Source organism: Notechis scutatus, chromosome 5, assembly GCF_049901735.1.
Source record: "Notechis scutatus isolate UNSWTSFEM ecotype Mainland chromosome 5, rNotScu1.2, whole genome shotgun sequence".
Lineage (NCBI taxonomy): Eukaryota > Metazoa > Chordata > Lepidosauria > Squamata > Elapidae > Notechis > Notechis scutatus.
Genome location: NC_142013.1, coordinates 73,734,440 through 73,752,405, shown reverse-complemented (window position 1 = coordinate 73,752,405; position 17,966 = coordinate 73,734,440). Strand labels below are relative to the sequence as shown.

Below are 17,966 nucleotides of genomic sequence, written 5' to 3'. Positions count from 1 at the left end.
ACAAGCTTCCAATTTCCTTCACTCTCTCTCTCTCTTTGGTCGCCACTTCTACAATCTTTCATAAAAAATTCTTTGTTTCTTAATTCTGGGTAACTTAATTTCCATGTTTTTTGCCTGGTTTACACACCGCTCACAGCTTCACCACTCCAGCACAGTCTTAGTTTCCTGGACTGCCTCCCGTCTTCATGGTGGCCATTTTTGACCACCGCTGCAACTTGTCTTCAGAGGGGATTTACCTTGTCAGGGAGGGGAGATGCAGTGCCCCTCAACCCTCCAGGCGGTCCCCCCTTTCTTCACCACCCCTCCAGAGTGATTCTAGTCCTGATCGGACTCTCCAACAAGCAAGCACAGAGCAAAATTGTGCATGATCGTGGATTCCGCTCCGACGTGACGGAAGCACAACTGGAAGTCCACCACTGCATCTTATAGTAGATCTGGTCGTAAATCCTTCTACATCTTTAGATAGGACAGTCATATTCAGTCCAGTAATATAAGTTTTTGAATAAATGTTTGGCATAGAGTTTGCTAATTATATTCAAAAGTTTGATTGGATGATAATTGGCCAGATTTTTCTTTGGTCTTTTTTTACAGATTGCCATTATGATGTCTCGGGCTTGGTTTCTTGGGATGTGAATGGTATTGTCAATAAATGTAAAAAGTCCTGTGAGAAATGACTTTACTGAATGAAGAAAATAAATTATTGCTTAATTCTTGTTGAACAGTTTAGTCGTAAAATGCTTCAGATAATTTCTATTTTAGTGGGAGAATCAGGATAAAAATGAATAAATAACGTTTTCCAGCTTCCTTTAACTACACAATAGCTTTTAGTCTTAGATTGTACTTCATTCTGCTCTCTAGATAACATACAAGAAGTCTGGAAGTCATGTAGAATTAAAAGGAGCCTGGTAGCATCTTTTCAAACTGTCCATTTTATTTGGAATGGGTTACCTCATCCAGGGATGTGATGGACCTGGTGGACACAAAAGAAACATTTACAGCCTTCTTTAATACGGCAAATGAAATATAAACCGGACCCTTTCAATTTTTAATATATTGTGATGTTACTGAAATCAACTTTAAATCTACTATTATGTTCTCCTAAAAGAAAATAAATCCCAATATATCAAAAGATCAGATAACAACACCAAATCCTGCAATTGTTTAAAAAATGGAGGGGAAAAACATACAATTGTATCTGAGAACTGCTAAATTAGTCTTCTTAAGATGTAGAGCCACCCATGAGATATAACAATACTGAATTACCTTTTAAAACAACTATAATCCATAGCTTTTCATACACTATGCTCCATCAGTGTTCGTATTACAATGCTTTGTTTGAATAGGCAAAGTAGTAAAAAAAGAAAAAGTTAGAAAAATAAGAACTGGGATAGAAAGGTCACAGACCTATATCTAGAAAACTGCCCAATCCATCAAAACTGCTGGGTTTCTTTTCTTTTCTTTTTGCAGGAATAACAGTAGTTTTATTGTGAAACCAACCCACAAAGAAAGATGCTGAGTTCCTTTAAAGACTCAATTTCTGGACAGTTAAATAAACCCTGAGAAATTAAAGTGTGTGTGTGTGTGAACAAATGCATCTTTCCAGAGTTCCAGGCAGGAGTTAGTTAACTCCAAGGGGCGAAGGGGGCAAAGAAGAACCAATCAATCCCTGTAGTAATTCCAGAGCAAGGACAAGGAAGCTCTCCTTTGAGCTCTCCTTTGAGTAATGCAGCAGCTTACACCAACAGGCATGACCCTTCTAGTCCTGAATGTCCACATTTAATAGAAGTAGAAAAGCATCGGTTTTAATCACAGTCAGGTGGTGGAGGCAGAAAGGAAGGAGAGAGCCTTCACTTTGACCAATGTGGTGCTGCTTCTCCTCCAGTTTATTTCCCAGTTTTTGGCAGTTTGGGCTCCAATTGTTTTGAAGTTCTGCCTTCAATTCCCATTGGTACTAGACAATTCATGGCTATCAGCTCCCAAGCATCTGGCCAAAAGGTACACTGTTACTCTTTGTAAACAGAGGGTGGCTTGAGCTATAAAAGCAGGATTTGAAGGGGTTCAGTCTCTATACAAACTGTTCATCAACAGTATGAAAGGATGGAAAGTATACTATAAAGTAAAGGAAAGATCCAAGGAGGCACCAGATGTTCTCTTCACCAAGCCTGTTCACCAAACAGATTCCAGAGCTCCAGTGGCTTTTCCCCATCACCAGTCTCACAAGGTAAAAAGGTAAAAAAGTTTTATCTCAACTCTGCAAACCGTCTTGAGTGAAGGAAGAGAACGGGAAACAGTGAGGGGAAGGCAGTGCCAACATCTGGCAGCTGTGTCGTTCTCTCCCAGGTGGAAGCACATGTTCCAAATGTCCACGATCATGACCTCAGTCCTGTACCTGCCAGACAATGAGGTGGCTTCACTCAGCTCGACAGAGGTATGGGTTTGGGTGTAGCAGGTCACCATAGTGCTTATCGGGGTTGTCTCCTATCCATAGATTAATGTACCCTTCCCTTCCATTTAGCACCAATCTGCAAGGTTTGCTTGGTTTCTCTTGGCTGTGCGAGTCCTTGAGGTTTTCTGCAGCAGATGGATCTGCATATCCTGGGACAGAGACAAAGAAATGGACATCATCACAATGCCCATGGTAGCTGATCTGGGCTTGCTCCATAGCACACAAAGGGATACCAGCAGAGGGAGAAGTCCTTGTGGTTTCAGTAAATTCAGAGACAAAAGGCAAAGATATAATGGTGCCCCCAGATGTGCCAACTATAGCTGCTTTCCAAAAGCACCAAGAGCTGAGATGTTCAAGGCTAAGCTAACACTGTTGGGCCCAAATGTATGGCTAATGAAAGGCTCCAGTTCCACTTCCTGCAGTGGCTGCCCTGTCTCTGTATGGAGAAGATGCTGAGTGTCCAGATGGACTGAAATCCAGATGCCATCACCAGCTGCTGCCATGTGCCCGACATGGCTTTCAGGGTGCGAAGTCACTTCAAAGTATTGCTGAATGCGAGCAGTCTGAGGATCCAGCATGTAGATTTGATTTCCAGAGGCAATTAAACACAGGGATGATTGAATGAATGGAACACCATGGCCGTCCCAATTGGACCAGATGTGGGGAGTATGTTGCGATCTGCATTCCGATGGAATATAGCCAGAGATTCATCAGCAAGGGCAGTTACAACGCGACCTTGGTGTGCATAATATAATGGACAGTCTCCTTCAATTGTGCTTTGCGTTGGCAATGTCGCCAGTCAGTCGCTGCAGAATGAAAACGAAAACTGCTGGATTTCTTAAATTGTTTATTTATTTTATTTTGATTTTGGGAGGGGGGTGTCTCTGTGGGAAACACTTCTGTCCATGGCAGAGTCATCGGTACAAATGGGACAGTTGCAGCAGTGATTGCAATAGATTTCTGGCCCTAAAAGCCTTCTGCATTGACTTATATGATATCAATAGCAATAACTTTGACATACAGTACACCGCTTTACAAAGCTTTACAAAGCTTTACAGCCCTCTCTAAGCGGTTTACAGAATCAGCATATTACCTCCAACAATTTTGGGTCCTCATTTTACCCACCTTGGAAGGATGGAAGGTTGAGTCACCCCTGAGTCTGGTGAGATTTGAACTGCCAAATTGCTGGCAGTCAGCAGAAGTAGCCTGCAGTACTGCATTCTAAGTACTGCACCACTGTGAATCATCTTGTTACTGCCTTAGTCTTTAGCAGAAGAAACCATATATCTGAAAGAGAGTACTTCCTTTTGACTGCATATGAATGTTTTATTTTTTAAAATAAGGTTCGATACTGTGGAGGGCTGCAAAGTGGATAACATTTTATTGACCCAAGGCAGTTTTGACTCGACAACTATGCTAATGTTGAGAGGTAACATGCAGAATTCTTCCAGACAAGTAAGAGCTGAATATGAAATTTGCTTCTCCAATAAATAAGCATTTAATGCAATTGCTGGGGCAGGATGTGACTGAAATGAAGTTAGCATGTTAATCTATCTGATGAGATATAGTATGAATTGGTGGGACAGATTATCCTTGACACACAGCAGTTAAATCTACGCCTTAGTGCAATGCTTAAGGAGCTGTAGTGAGTACAAAATGGAAAGACATTTCTCTCTCTTCTACCTTCTTTCATCCCCCTTTTTTGACTCACTGGAGACTTTAGAGAATGAATCATTCCAGATCCAGTATAATTCTACTCTGTCCAGAAGTAGTGCCATCATATTAAACCCATAGTCATGGGAATAATACTAATGCTATGAACAGTTTCACCACTTCCGGCAGGGTAACCAGCAAAGCTTATTTAAATACTGAAGTTGGGTAGAATTTGCCAGCAAATACCCTATTCAGTTTTGATAAGAATTTATGTCCAATCACCAAGAGCAGTAAGTCTGAGATAACAGAAAATAAGTGGTGCCTACCCTTATGGAGCAATTCTTTCACAGTCATCCAATCATACTGAAAACCCATCTTAGTGGCAGAATATAACTGTAGATTGTAATAGGGTTTTGGTGTAGCGAGTAATTGTATAAAACCATTCACCTCATGAAAATATACTCTTCATTGTTCTCCATCTTGTTTTATTTGAAGCTGTTGGTGTTCAGCATATATGCTTGGACCCAATCACCAAGCTCACAAAACTATTGCAAATTGTCAGCAACAAAACCAGACATGTTCTCATGTTTTAGCTTTTCATACTTTTCAGGAGTCCTGGGAATGACCTGGCTTTCAGCTCACAATCCATGTATTCAGTGGGACCACAATGACATCACCTTTGACTGCATGCAAGATTTGTAGTTCTCAGGGGTCAGGCACTCATCAATCAGAGTTTCATAGAAGGAGGGCCTTCAACCTTGTCATCCAAATATTTGAAGTATGCAGATGTATTGGAAGAGTCAGATCTTAATCAGTCTCCACTAAAATACTGATTCCACAAACTTATCCCTGGATAAGTGTAGATAACAATCAACTCCATTATACCCATTGTTGGGCAGTCTAAAGTGTGTGTGGGGGGGTGGGAATTTGTAAAGGTGTTTTATCTATTCATTTTCTTCTTCCAGCACATACACCTTTTAGGTAAAATAAGGACAGTTATATTCATGTTGTCTGCTTTTTTTCTTGATTTCAGAGTTCTTAGAATGGTTATAGAAAGAATGAGTTTTCACTCAGGCTTCAGGAGATTTAATAATCACTATGGAAAATTTGAACACACAAAATTGCATTCAACTGTCTTTCATTATCAAATTGCCCTCATTCAGAAATTGGTTAATCCTACTTTCTATGATTTCCTAACATTTTTATGGTTTATGTGGTTGAGTTATTCAAGTAATTTGAGGGCCTTTTTCATTGGGATCTGTTCTTTTGAATCTCTACATATTTATCATTTTGAGTTAGAAGAATTTATTTTTAATCTGCCTATATTGGCTTACCTGGAATATTGCTTCTCATTTGAGAGTACACAGTTATAGAATATATATGCAAAAATGACTCATTATGATTTGTCTTTTCACACACTTCCAGGAATTACAGCAACTTTCAATTTTGACCAATTTTTTCATAAATTTATTCCAACACACTCTTCAACGATTTATCCAATATGTTAAGAAAGCATCTCTTTTCATTGGAATTTTAAGACTTAACTTTTAATTGACTCACACTAGTCTCCAGTTCTAGCCTATTCCCAATCATCCTGCTCCTTAATCATACAGGTTTGTGCTTCTGATTTTACTGAGGGAACTATGCTATTTCAGTCTGCTGTGGCTTCTGGACATAATGTTCCTTGCACATTTCTTTTTTCTTGTCCATCATCTACCAAATAAATGTGTGACATTTTTAACAAGGAATTTTGAGCTATCTAAAGATGTCTAAAGACAGAAATCTACTATATTACATTAACATCCAGAAGATGTTTAGACTGATTACAATAATATGAAACATCTAAAGAAGTTTATTCTACATCAGAATAAGTGGACACAATTTTTTCTTATTTGATTTTTGGATTTCTTATATCACAGGAATACATCACCAGCAGGCTGATGTATTATCATATTATCCAAAATCATCTGTGCCTTACAACCCTTCCTGGGCTTAACAATCTATGCCTTTAAAATTTTAGAGGACTGTTTCCCCAGCTACACTCAGAGACCGGGAGGAATATTTTTGCTTTAACAAATTAACAAAGCCTGCAATTAATTGGATGCTTCTGTCATCCTTTATGTAAGTTTTGGATAAATTTGACCATCCCACGGTTTGATGAGCTGCTAAGATTAGTGCCATCTTGGAGAAATATCAGTACAAACTAGGCCTCCCTTCCCACCCACCCCCAATACACACAAACACACAGAATATTGTATATCTGTTATGGAAGACAAATTGGGTCTCTCTGTGTCTCCCTCCGCCCCCTCACTCTCTCTCTGTCACACATACAAAATATATCTGTTATAGAATTTCTTATAAATGCTTTATGTATTCATCTAGTCATTATTCATCCTTTTGACTACCTGTGGATGCACTCCCCCACTCCTCACCCACACTTTTAACCCATGCTTTTCCTGGAAGTTTCCCAACTGCTTCAAGAGCTTCAGGCAGCTCATTGCCATCTTCAGGAACAAGCCTTACTATACCAAGGTTTCCTACAGGTGTCTTTCTGATTGCTATAACCTGGAATCTTTTCCTGAATTCCATGAGAAATGGTGTTTTGCTTTCTACCAAGCATATCCTATCTATGAAGGCATAAAAACCTAGATATTAAATTTATTGAACCATTCCTTTTTGGCAAAAGTTAGTCTGGTATTTTTTTAATTGCACCTTCTTGGTATGCTGAAGATATATCAGTTTTCCATAATCCTCACTGCTTCAAGAATAAATTCTCTGGGCTTAGTACATCTTGACTATCCTTTCTATTTTGACAGATAGGAAAAACTTTGAAATGGAACAGATTTTCAGTTCTCAATGCTCGAGAGACTTAATGGATTATTTAAAATATATTTGACTCTAAAATTCTTCTTGATAGGAATGTGGATATGTCAATACATAGCTGCTTTAAATATATAGAAACATAGAAAACTGACACCAGAAAAAGACCTAATGGCCCATCAAGTCTGCCCTTTTAGTTTTCTTTTTAATTTATTATTTTTTAATTAATAAGGTTTCCCTTAAACTACTGGTAGTCCTTGACTTAACAACCATTATTTACTGACCATTCAAAATTATAAAGGCACTGAAAAAAGTGTAATGACTGTTTTTCATGCTTATGACCATTACAACAACCCGTGGTCATGTGATCCAAATTTGGATGCTTGGCAACAGGGATGGGATTCAAATTTTTAACAACCAGTTCTGTGGGCATGGCTTGATGGTCATGTGACTAGGTGGCCATGGCTTGATGGTCATGTGACTAGGTGGCCATGGCTTGGTGGTCTTGTGACTGGGTGGACATGGCTTGGTGGTCATGTGACTGGGTGGACATGGCTTGGTGGTCATGTTATTGCTGGGTGTAGCCAACTCAATATCACTCACCTTGAGGCATGCATCTCCTTGCCTGGCTTCATGACTGTGGAGATGCTGCAACAGTCGTAAATGTGAAAAATGGTCATAAGTCACTTTTTTCAGTGCCATTGTAACTTTGAATGGTCACTCCACACAAGCAAAGTATCAGCAAAGGAGGGGGGGGAAACTCCAGAGATGTTCCTGAGACAGGAAGTCTAGTCCTGCCAAGAAAGTAATAAGGGTTAACAGAGAGGCAGTTTCTGTAAGCAACACCAGAATGTTTCCTTCCTGCCTTCCTTACAGGATTAGGCCAGTAATTTCTTCTAACAACCGGTTCTCCAAACTGCTTAGAATGTTAGCAACTGGTTCTAGTGAATAGGTGCAAACTGGTAGAATCCCACCTCTGTTTGGCAACTGGCATGTATTTATGATGGTTGCAGTATCCCAAAGTCATGTGATCATCTTTTGTGACCTTCTGACAAGCAAAGTCGGTGGGGAAGCCAGATTCACTTATCAATCATGTTATTAACAACTGTAGTGATTCACTTAACCACTGTGGCAAATAAAGTTGTAAAATGAGGCAAAAATCATTTTGCAAATCTCTTGCTTAGCAACAAAAAATTTGAGTTCAATTGTGGTCATAAGTAGAAGATTACCTATATGGAAAAAAATAGCAAGGGAAAAAAAACAAAATTGGTAGAGGAAAGAGTTGGAAATAACTTCACTTTTAGTATTATAGTAAAGATTGTTTCCTAGCTATATTGAGTTGAATGAGTTTTAGAAAGTTCTTTTCTGTTTGAATCTTAACAGGGGAGCTTGAAAATGTCCATGCTTTCAATCCTTTATATATAATATCCTTTTGTAAATCAGTTTCTGCTGTGAAGATAGATATGTATGCCTTGATTTTCCTAGAAATAAAAGAGCTGAGCTAGCAATTGTGACAGATGTTGAGGCAGACCGAGCCCATTAATTATATATAAACTACTGTGCGAACAGTTTATATATCCTTGTCTCATTTGAATTAATAATCATGGTTATTTAAATAGTATGATTTGGTAAAGATTTCCTAGACTAGGGATGTCATACTCAAGGCTCATGGGCCGGATCCAGTCCACAGGGTGCTTAGATCTGGCCACAGGGCTGCCCTGGAAATAATGAAGGACTGGCCCGTGATGCCTCTGCCAGCAAAAACGGAGCTCAGGAAGGCAACGTGCGGCCCTCCCAAGCTCCGTTTTCGCTGCCAGAGTGCTTGGGCCACCACAGGCGCTGCCAGCATGAGTGATGTCGAGCTGGCAACGCCCACCCTGACTATGCCCACCTGGCCCCCTGAGATGGAAACACAACCCTGATGTGGTCCTCAATGAAATTGAGTTTGACGCTCCTGTCCTAGACTGTTCTAAAAGTAAAATACAGAAACAAATTACTGGATTTGGATATATTTAGTCTGAGTAAATCTGGGCTTAGTAACAATTCAGGGCAGTTTATACAATTATTTATTTAATAAAAGTTACTTTGTGATTTCTTCCCCTTTATATTTAACAAAATTACTTGAATATTGGAAGTTTTTGGATTATAGTGGATTTTTCTTTCTTTTTTGCTGTCATTATTTAAATTATTATTTAAATATTTTGTAAGCTTATTTTCCAGTATGGTTTAATTTTGTGCTATGTGCCACTACTTATTATTTTTATTAACTTTATATCTTCTATACGGTACAATATTTTGAATTGAAATAATTGGACATTATTACAAGCACTATTCTTCTTTAAGTTAGAGTGAGAAGTTTAGTTCCTTACCGTTTATGTTATAAAATGCTAAATTCTAATTCTTGATTGTAAAATTAATACTAACATTGTGTCTCTTGAATAAACAGTGAACTTAGCTTTTAGGTGAAATTATATTTTTAGATGAACAGATAGATTATATGTTGCCACCTTATTAGTAAAAATAAACGTTTTCTGTGAAACAGGGAGTGAAATTCCCTTCTTTTCTTGTGCTTGTTAGGAACTTTTTGTAGAGTTTATTTTGAATACTTATTTTTTGTGTTTTTCAGCATATTCTGGATTTTCAACCAACACTAAATACAACCCATCTCAGATTAAAGCAGAAATAGCTAGTCGACGTGATAGAGTGAGTAACATTTTTTATAAATACTGTATATTAAATGTAATCATTTAAATTCATATTTTACCACAATAGAAGGACTGGTTAGGAAGAATTGGTGTAATGTTTGCATAAATATTTAAAATCCTTTTTGTCCAGAAAGTACATAATAAATTCTGGTAGTAATTAAGCCATTATATTGCATCATTTTCTTATTTGTGGTAACATTTTGAGAACAATTGCAATTTAGGATGCAGGGATTAATTTAGGAAAGTATGACATTTGTAATACTACTAATATTTTAATTATTTTTATATTTTATACTCTAACTTACTGTAGTTACCATACTAGTTGTAAATTTTATACTTTTAGATTGTCAAAAGGTGGTCTGTGACAAAGAAGGTATTATTTATTAATGTGACATAAAAATAACTCTGAATATCACAATGCAATATGGGTTTTCAAGGTAGTGCTCATACACAGTTTGAAACCAAATAACAAACTTTGTTGTATAATGCTTTTAGGTTTTCTGTCTAATTAGCTAATTGCAATAAACTACAGAAAGCTCATACTGTAATCTCAGACTCAACAACCCTATATTAAGAAACTAAACTGTGATAATCAGCTGAACTATAAATTGCAATTATTTGTTTGTTATCAGCACAATTGTTTCTTCATGGTTTTATCTCAAGCTTTCTAGATTAAAGAGAGAATTAACACAAATGAAGCAAGAGTTACAGTACAAAGAAAAAGGAGTCGAAACACTACAAGAGTAAGTTGAAATGTAAAAGGACAGGGCTGTTGTTTATGTTAATGTTTATAATGTAGGCAACAAAAAGATGTTAAAATAATGATATATATTTTATATCTTATTTTGTTTTTAGTTTTAGTGGTATTAGCAGTTTTTTTAAAAAAACTATAATTTTTACCTAAGAAATAACCTTCCTGGTGCTACTGAAGTAGTGTTTGCATAGAACAATTTCTTCTTTCTCATGACATCTGTGCATTGTATACTTTGGCCATTTTGCAGAACAGTAGCTGGCATAGATCCTTTTACTCTTCCATCTGTTCTTTCCCTCTCTATCTGTATCTATCGATAGAAGGGTTGAAAGGATAGTACTTCACCTAATTTAATATAAATGGCAAGGTGGAAAAAGCTTTTAACACTTGCCACCTCCACTACTACTTGTGACCATACAGCTGAAAAAAGGAAAACATTCTTAACATTCAAGATTTATTCAGATTCAGATATTACCAAAAGTGGGTAAACTTTCCTGTGTATGTTTGTGTATTAGGATTGATCGGAAGATGTCTAATTCTCATATGAATTATAAATTGGATGAAGCCCAAGCAATAATGAATGAACTTCGAAGCATCAGGAAAGCCATATGTTTAGGTGAAAAAGAACGGCAAGACTTAATGCAAGTAAGAAGTAAACAATAATGTTTATGGTTTTATAATGTCTGCTAACTCTTATAATTCTTAGGGATGTCCTTTTTCTTAACCAACAACAGAATTTTTTTAGTGATTGGCATATTTTTGAAGCATGAAAATATGTAAGTTTACTTCATATTTTATTGTATGACACCCAGAGTCACCTGCCGCTACAAAAATTAGATAGAAATATAAACCTTTTTTTGTAATTCTTAATAATATTTTATGTTTTTATCTTATTCAGGATTTGTCTTGGCTATAAGTGTAAAGTCAATTATCACCTCATATTTAAAATAGCTAACTATATGCAACCCTGAGACCAGTGTAGCCATCACCATTACAGCAAAAGCAAAGATATTTTGCAGACCAGTTTCTTCTTTAACTCATTTGGAAGGCAATCAAATAATTTACCAATATTAAATGCTAGAACTGGATTGAAATGAAGTAATTATGAGATATGGCCTATAAATCCTTCTTTGAAGATAAGTTGACCTCATGATTATGAATATATATATATGTGTGTGTGTGTGTGTGTGTGTATATATATATTTATATGTATATATATGTACACATATATATTTGTTTTCGTAGATTTTCACGGGTACAGGTATGTAGGTCTAGGTGTGTTCGGGTCTTTTCCCATGTAAGATTAAGAGTATCGTGGCAACATTTTGGCGAGGTCCCACTTGCCATCCTCAGGCTGGTGCTTTCAGCTTCGTGCTTTCGGCTTTCGACACTGCTTGCACTGGCACGAAGCTGAAAGCACCAGCCTGAGGATGGCGAGTGGGACCTCGCTGAAACGTCGCCAAGATACTCTTAATCTTACACGGGAAAAGACCCGAACACACCTAGACCTACATACACACACACACACACACACACACACACACACACACACACACACACACAGAGATGTTTGTGTGTATGTTCCAGCACAACTCTGGAACGCCTCAAGCAATTTCAACCAAACTTGGTTGAAGATGACTTACCCTCTGGAAACAAATACTGTGGGGATAAGACACCCCAACATCCCTCGGGGGGGGGGGTGCCTTAAAATGGCTCCTATTGTACAGCACAGTGGACTTGCCATGGTAACGACTTCACAGTACTCCACAAGGGGGCTCCCTCTTGTGGAGGAATAGAAGAATTGCAATGCACGAGAGACAGTACAACGGCGTGCGTTTGTTGGTTCAAAACTACAGGATTTTCCTGTCTAATACAGGATTGGGGTAAATAAATACCCAGGCAATGCCAGGTTATTGGCTATTTGTAAGATAAATGCTGAAAACAATCTAGCTTTGAAAGTGACCTATTTTTCTTTAAGTTAAAGAGTCACATTCATGTATCCGTATAGGTAGACCATTAACATTTCAGTCATCATCCATTACTGTACTGTTATTTATATTATTTTTTACCTGCCATGACTACATTATGTGTACTGGCATTTTAAAGTATAAGAGCAAAACACTCATTGTTAAATAAGGTTTAGAATTATGAGTATTTTAAAATTTCAGTTTTTACAAATGAAAAATAAGAAGAAATTAAGAAGTTAAAAGAAGTAAAGAAATACTGCTTTAATAATGGTCTTAGAAGAGATAGACAGCATTCATTATAACTAAAACCCTACCTTTAGTGATAGTTATTTCAGGCTATTTTGCTGAAAAGTATAAAATGGGAGAGAAGTGTCAGTCACATCTATAATTATAGTATGGTAGTTAAAATGATCTAAATGATGCAAAAATGCTGTTGTTTTACTAGTAGAGTTCAGGTTTTCTTTTGTAATGAGAAGAACTTAGAAGTTACTTCTTTTTGCTTTGGTGTAAAAAATGAAAGGCAATAATCATAAAAATATTTGTAACAATTGATAAATTGTATCTTTTATATATAGTTGATGAAGTTGAGAAAAATTACTAACACAGTAATTTTATTTTTAAAAAATCAAAATAACATTTCAACATAGATGTTGTTAGAGCTATAATAGAAAAGGGATATTACAAGCTTTCAAGAAAGAGCAGTTCAAGAAAGAACTGTTTTGTTTTCTTTGTTGGTTCAAATTCTTTGCAGTATGAATCATCTGTCTTAAACATGGCAAATAAGAGTGACAGTCAGCGTTCCTATAATACAAGAATGTTTAAGTAGGAAAGCAAAACTCCTACACAAGAATATTTTTAAAATGTTTTTCCCCTCTGATGTCTATAATGTGCATACCACAGAATTTTAATCCTTGTAGCACATCTCCAAAGTCTAAGTTTGCCTCACTTTAATTCTTATAAATTTGAGAACTGTTCCTTTTTCATCTTCAAGTTGATTTTCCCCTCCTCTTCATTGGTACAAATAGTCCTCAAATTACAACCATTTGTTTAGTGACTATTTGAAGTTATAATAGCACTGAAGAAGGTGTCTTACAATTGTTTTTCACATCTATAACTATTGCAGTTTCCCCACAGTCATGTGATCAAAATTCGGACACCTGGCATGTATTTATGACAGTTGCACTGTCTGGAGATCATGTGATCACTCTTTGCAACCTTCCCAGCCAACCTCCAACAACCAAAATAAATGGGGGAAGCCAGATTCACTTAATGACTGAGTGGTTTACTTGACAACTGCAGTGATTTGCTTAACTGTGGCAAAAAGGTCATGAAATGAAACAAAACTCACTTAACAACTGCCTTGCTTAGCAACAGAAATTTAGAGCCCAATTATGGTCCTACATCGTTGCATTCTGTGTAGCGTGGAAGTTCATTTGTTCATTTTTTAATTGTATGTATTTTGATTTTTTTTAAAGTTTTTTTTTATTTTTAAACATACATCAATATCATTTTGTGGACAGTGTAGGATCTGAGTTTCATTCATTTTGACACAAAAGTAATATTAATACAAGTAGAAGTTACCATATCAATCATACTTACATGATCTAGTGTTATACATATCAATATCAGCACATAATCCTTCATTTTTCAATTATTCAATATTTGCTCCATCCTTCTAATAGTAATGGTATTTTCTATCTCATTTTCTAAGCTTACAGTTTTCTCCCTTGTTTTCTGGATTTTATTGTCTTGCTTCATTATTCTTTGTTGCACAGTTTCAGTCTTTCCAGTTATATCATGCAATAAGTCTTTTATCTCTCTGAAATTCCCCATCATATTGTCATGAATGCTTTGGAGTAGCATAATAATTTTTTGTGTGTCTCCAGTTTCTTCCTGATGAGCCATTTTGCCTTATTTTGAAGAGTCCAAGTAGTATTCAATGTTCTGTCAGTAATCTGTCACCGCTCCGGAGTCTATTCTTTTTGACTTCCCAAAGCCAGCAGATTACTTAATCTTAATGTTATTCATCAGGAGATACAATAGTTATAGTTCTTTATATCCCACAATTAGTCAATAGGTTCCATTTATACAATCCAGGGAGTTTTCCAAATGACTCTTTAAATCCACTTTTTAATTTGCTAGTTAGTTCCAATATTCAAAAGTCATTTCATTAGATATCCTTCAGGTTTTCAAGGTTAGTCATCTAGTCACCATAAAGTAGATAAGTATAGAGCAGTAAATAATACAGCAGACCTCCTTTGATTCTTCTCATCAAAGTTTTCCCAGGCTGCTATCCTGTTTGGAATATGACATAGTATATATTCATTCACCAATAGATGGTGCCTTCAGCTTAGAAGTCAACATTAAAAATCCGTGTTCAAAGATCAACATTAAAAATCCAGTTTAAAACTATTCTGCCAATTATTTCTTTTAAGTTAATTCCAACAAAATATCCCATAGACAGTCAGATATCAAGCACTTTAAAACGCCTGTTCAGAGTCCTGTCAGTAAAGTTTATACATCCAGTCTTCTGTATTGTATAGCTTTTAGGGTGCAGTTTATCTCTGTCACTCTTTGAGTGCCGCTTAAAGGTATTCCAAAGAGTATCTTTTCCCAGATTAATTTTCTTTTAGGGAAATCCTTAGCAAAAGTTGAAAATCACCTTACCCAGCTCCAGTCACTGTCCACTTTCACCGCTCCAGCACAGTCTTGGTTTCTTCGGCTGCCCCAGCTTCACAGCGCCATTTTGGCTGCCTCGTCTTCATCCTTGGCAAAGAGGGAAGGAACCCTGGGTCCAGCAGGAGAGCTGCCACTCTCTGCAACCAGCAGTGTACCCCTCATATGTCACCCCTACAGAGTGACTTTAGCCCCTTGGAGGGCCTTCCGACGAAGAGGATTCAACGTGGGGATGCTGAGCCCCTCTCCCCTGCGCCGATCATGCAGAGATGTTTAATTTTTAATTTTCATTAAAATGACTTAGTGTTCTAGACAGGTAATCATTGCTAACAGATTTTAAAATGCAGTTAAAACATACTTTTAAAAAATTCCCATAGGAGAATAGTATCCAATATAAATTCAGTTTATAAACCATTTTCATGAACTGAAAATAAAAAGAGACAAATTCTCTAGTGTTAAGTTATAAATTAATCTTCTTTCAGTTTGGTTTTGGAGGAATAATCTGATTAAAACCAAAGATCTCAATATAAAGATGCAAGCATTGAAGTTTGTGCTATAAGAAAGCACAAATATCTTTTCCTTAAAAGATATTTTTTGCTAAGAGATCTGTAGAACACAGTTGCTTACCATCTGGATATCCCTGTTGGATGGTAGTTGCCTCAAATTAAGAAAAAAAAGTAATCTTTATAGAGGGTTTAGTACAAGGGTCTTCAAACTTGGTAAGTTTAAGACTTGTGGACTTCAATTCCCAGAATTCGTGAGCTAACATGACTGGAGTTGGAATTCTGGGAGTTGAAGTCCACAAGTCTTAAAGCTGTCAAGTTTGAAGACCTCTGGTTTAGCATATTATTTTTACTGCACATTATTATTATTATTTTAGACCTGTCAATGACTAGTTTTATATTTATAGTCTTGGGAGCTATTTTAAAATGTTTGTATTTTATTTAAAATTTCTTTAAACTTTCTTCTTTGTAAAGGTCGTATTCTCTATTATTTCCATAATTAAGAAAATTTTTGTGAACAATATTATTTTGTGTTGTTTTTTTTAAAAAAACTATTAAACCATGAGAAAGTTCTTTCATATAATTGTGTTCTTAATGTTCCTTTTTTTTCAAGAGTCTGGCCAAGCTGACAGATGGATTCAGAAATAGCTGTTGCATTACAGAATCTTTTCATGATCTTCAGCACAGTTCTGGTTCATTCAATGATTCCAATCTATCTCAACTATATTGTGACGCTTGTTCTCAAACTGACATCATTGGCGAGGTATACTATATAAATTTAATGTACTACACTATGTTTTCAGAGAAAAAGTTGTCATTATTCTTAAAAATGTGGCTAGCGTTCTATTACACTAAAATATAATTTAATCAAATCAAAACTGTCTCATATGCATTGGTGCAAACAAGAAAAAATATGTTGTATACTCTTGAACCAAAAGGTAATTTAGATATCTTAGGGATTCATGCCCAGCTTACTCTGTCAATGTTTCTCTATTTCAATCATGCTGAATTACCTTTTTTAAAAAAAATCTATAAAATAAGATTATAGAGCAGGTTTATCACATATACATTCTTAAATATAATAGTCAAATGATCAGTAATTTATTTTGAAGTAAATGAGGTAAAGTTAATAGTGGTTAAACACACACACACACACACACACACACACACAGAGAGAGAGACAGAGAGAGTGCGTTATGTGTTTCTACTATCTGTTCAACATTTGTTCCCCTTAAATAATTTTATATAATATTTATATTTTATAATATATTTATATTTATATAAATAATTTCTAGGTACACAATTTGTTAAATCTGCAATAATTGTACAATATAAAATATTACAGTATTCTAATAAATCAAGGGCACAAAGGCATTAATTAAGAAGGAAGTACAAAAATTAAAGTGCTTAGCCATTCAGGTTTCCTTAATAGTAGTGTTGAGGAAGTCAAACAACTTCCACATCTTGAGATACAAAACCACAGAAGTGAGGAAGAAACTTTTTTTTTGCAGAATTTTCTCCTTAAAGGGCATGCATACAGAAACCATTTATTCATTGGTTTGATTGAATATTTTCTTATGTTGAAATCATTGAGAAAGTTGTTTTCTTCAGATTTCAAAACAGATTGGATTCTACTGGCTCAACAACATTTTCTCCTTGTTACTAGTACTGGAGTTCTGAGAATGAACCCAGTTCTGAAGGTTTCAGGGAGCTGATAGGGATTCTGTAATGGAATTACGCTTCCTAGGTTGGATCTCTGAATGTCTAGTACTTTAGATGGCCTTTAAATCCACTACAGAGATAATAGATCATGGATAAATCTTTCAGGGACTTGAAATTAAGTAATTGCTTAACCTGCCAAAGAGGTTTGAATTTGCCTTGATTATTAAATGTCCATGGAGAGGGGAGATTTCTCTAAAAATAGAGATACCCGTTTGGTATGGTAGTAACTATCCTGAAGTTATATTTTGTATTGACAAAGTGAATATCACACACACACACACACACACACACATACACACATACACACGAGGCACTAGACTATAAGATGCACCTTGGTTTAGAGGAGGAAAACAAGAAAAAAATAGTTTTTTGCCTCCATGTGTCCTGTTTTTGCCCTCCCTGGCGTCCAGAAGCAGTCTGCAGGCCAAAAATGCACCCATTTTTGGAGGCCTCCAGAGGTCCCAGGGGAGGCCAAAAATGTGACCCCCGGAGGCCACAAACGGGTGCGTTTTTGCCCTGCAGAGTGCTTCTGGACTCGGGGGAGGGGGGGAACAGGATCCTCAGAGGCTTTGGGAGGCCAAAAATGGGCCCGTATTCACTGTATAAGATGCACAGATATTTCCACCCACTTTTGGGGAGGGAAAAGTGCATCTTATACTCCGAAAAATATGATATATAAAGACGGGCAGGGCTTCAGTTGCACACTCAAAGCCTCTATCTTGA

At 36.5% G+C, this 17,966-nt stretch overlaps 1 protein-coding gene across 2 annotated transcripts in view; it reads left to right on the top strand.

The window, feature by feature from the left end:
- Positions 1–17,966, top strand: part of WWC3 (WWC family member 3) — an 89,376-nt gene that overhangs the window by 35,301 nt on the left and 36,109 nt on the right. For both annotated transcript variants that reach the window (XM_087967040.1, XM_087967041.1), the window contains exons 4-7: positions 9,546–9,622; positions 10,288–10,367; positions 10,891–11,020; positions 16,135–16,284. In XM_087967040.1, the coding sequence (XP_087823166.1) occupies positions 9,546–9,622; positions 10,288–10,367; positions 10,891–11,020; positions 16,135–16,284 (437 nt within the window). The remainder of the gene's footprint in view (positions 1–9,545; positions 9,623–10,287; positions 10,368–10,890; positions 11,021–16,134; positions 16,285–17,966) is intronic.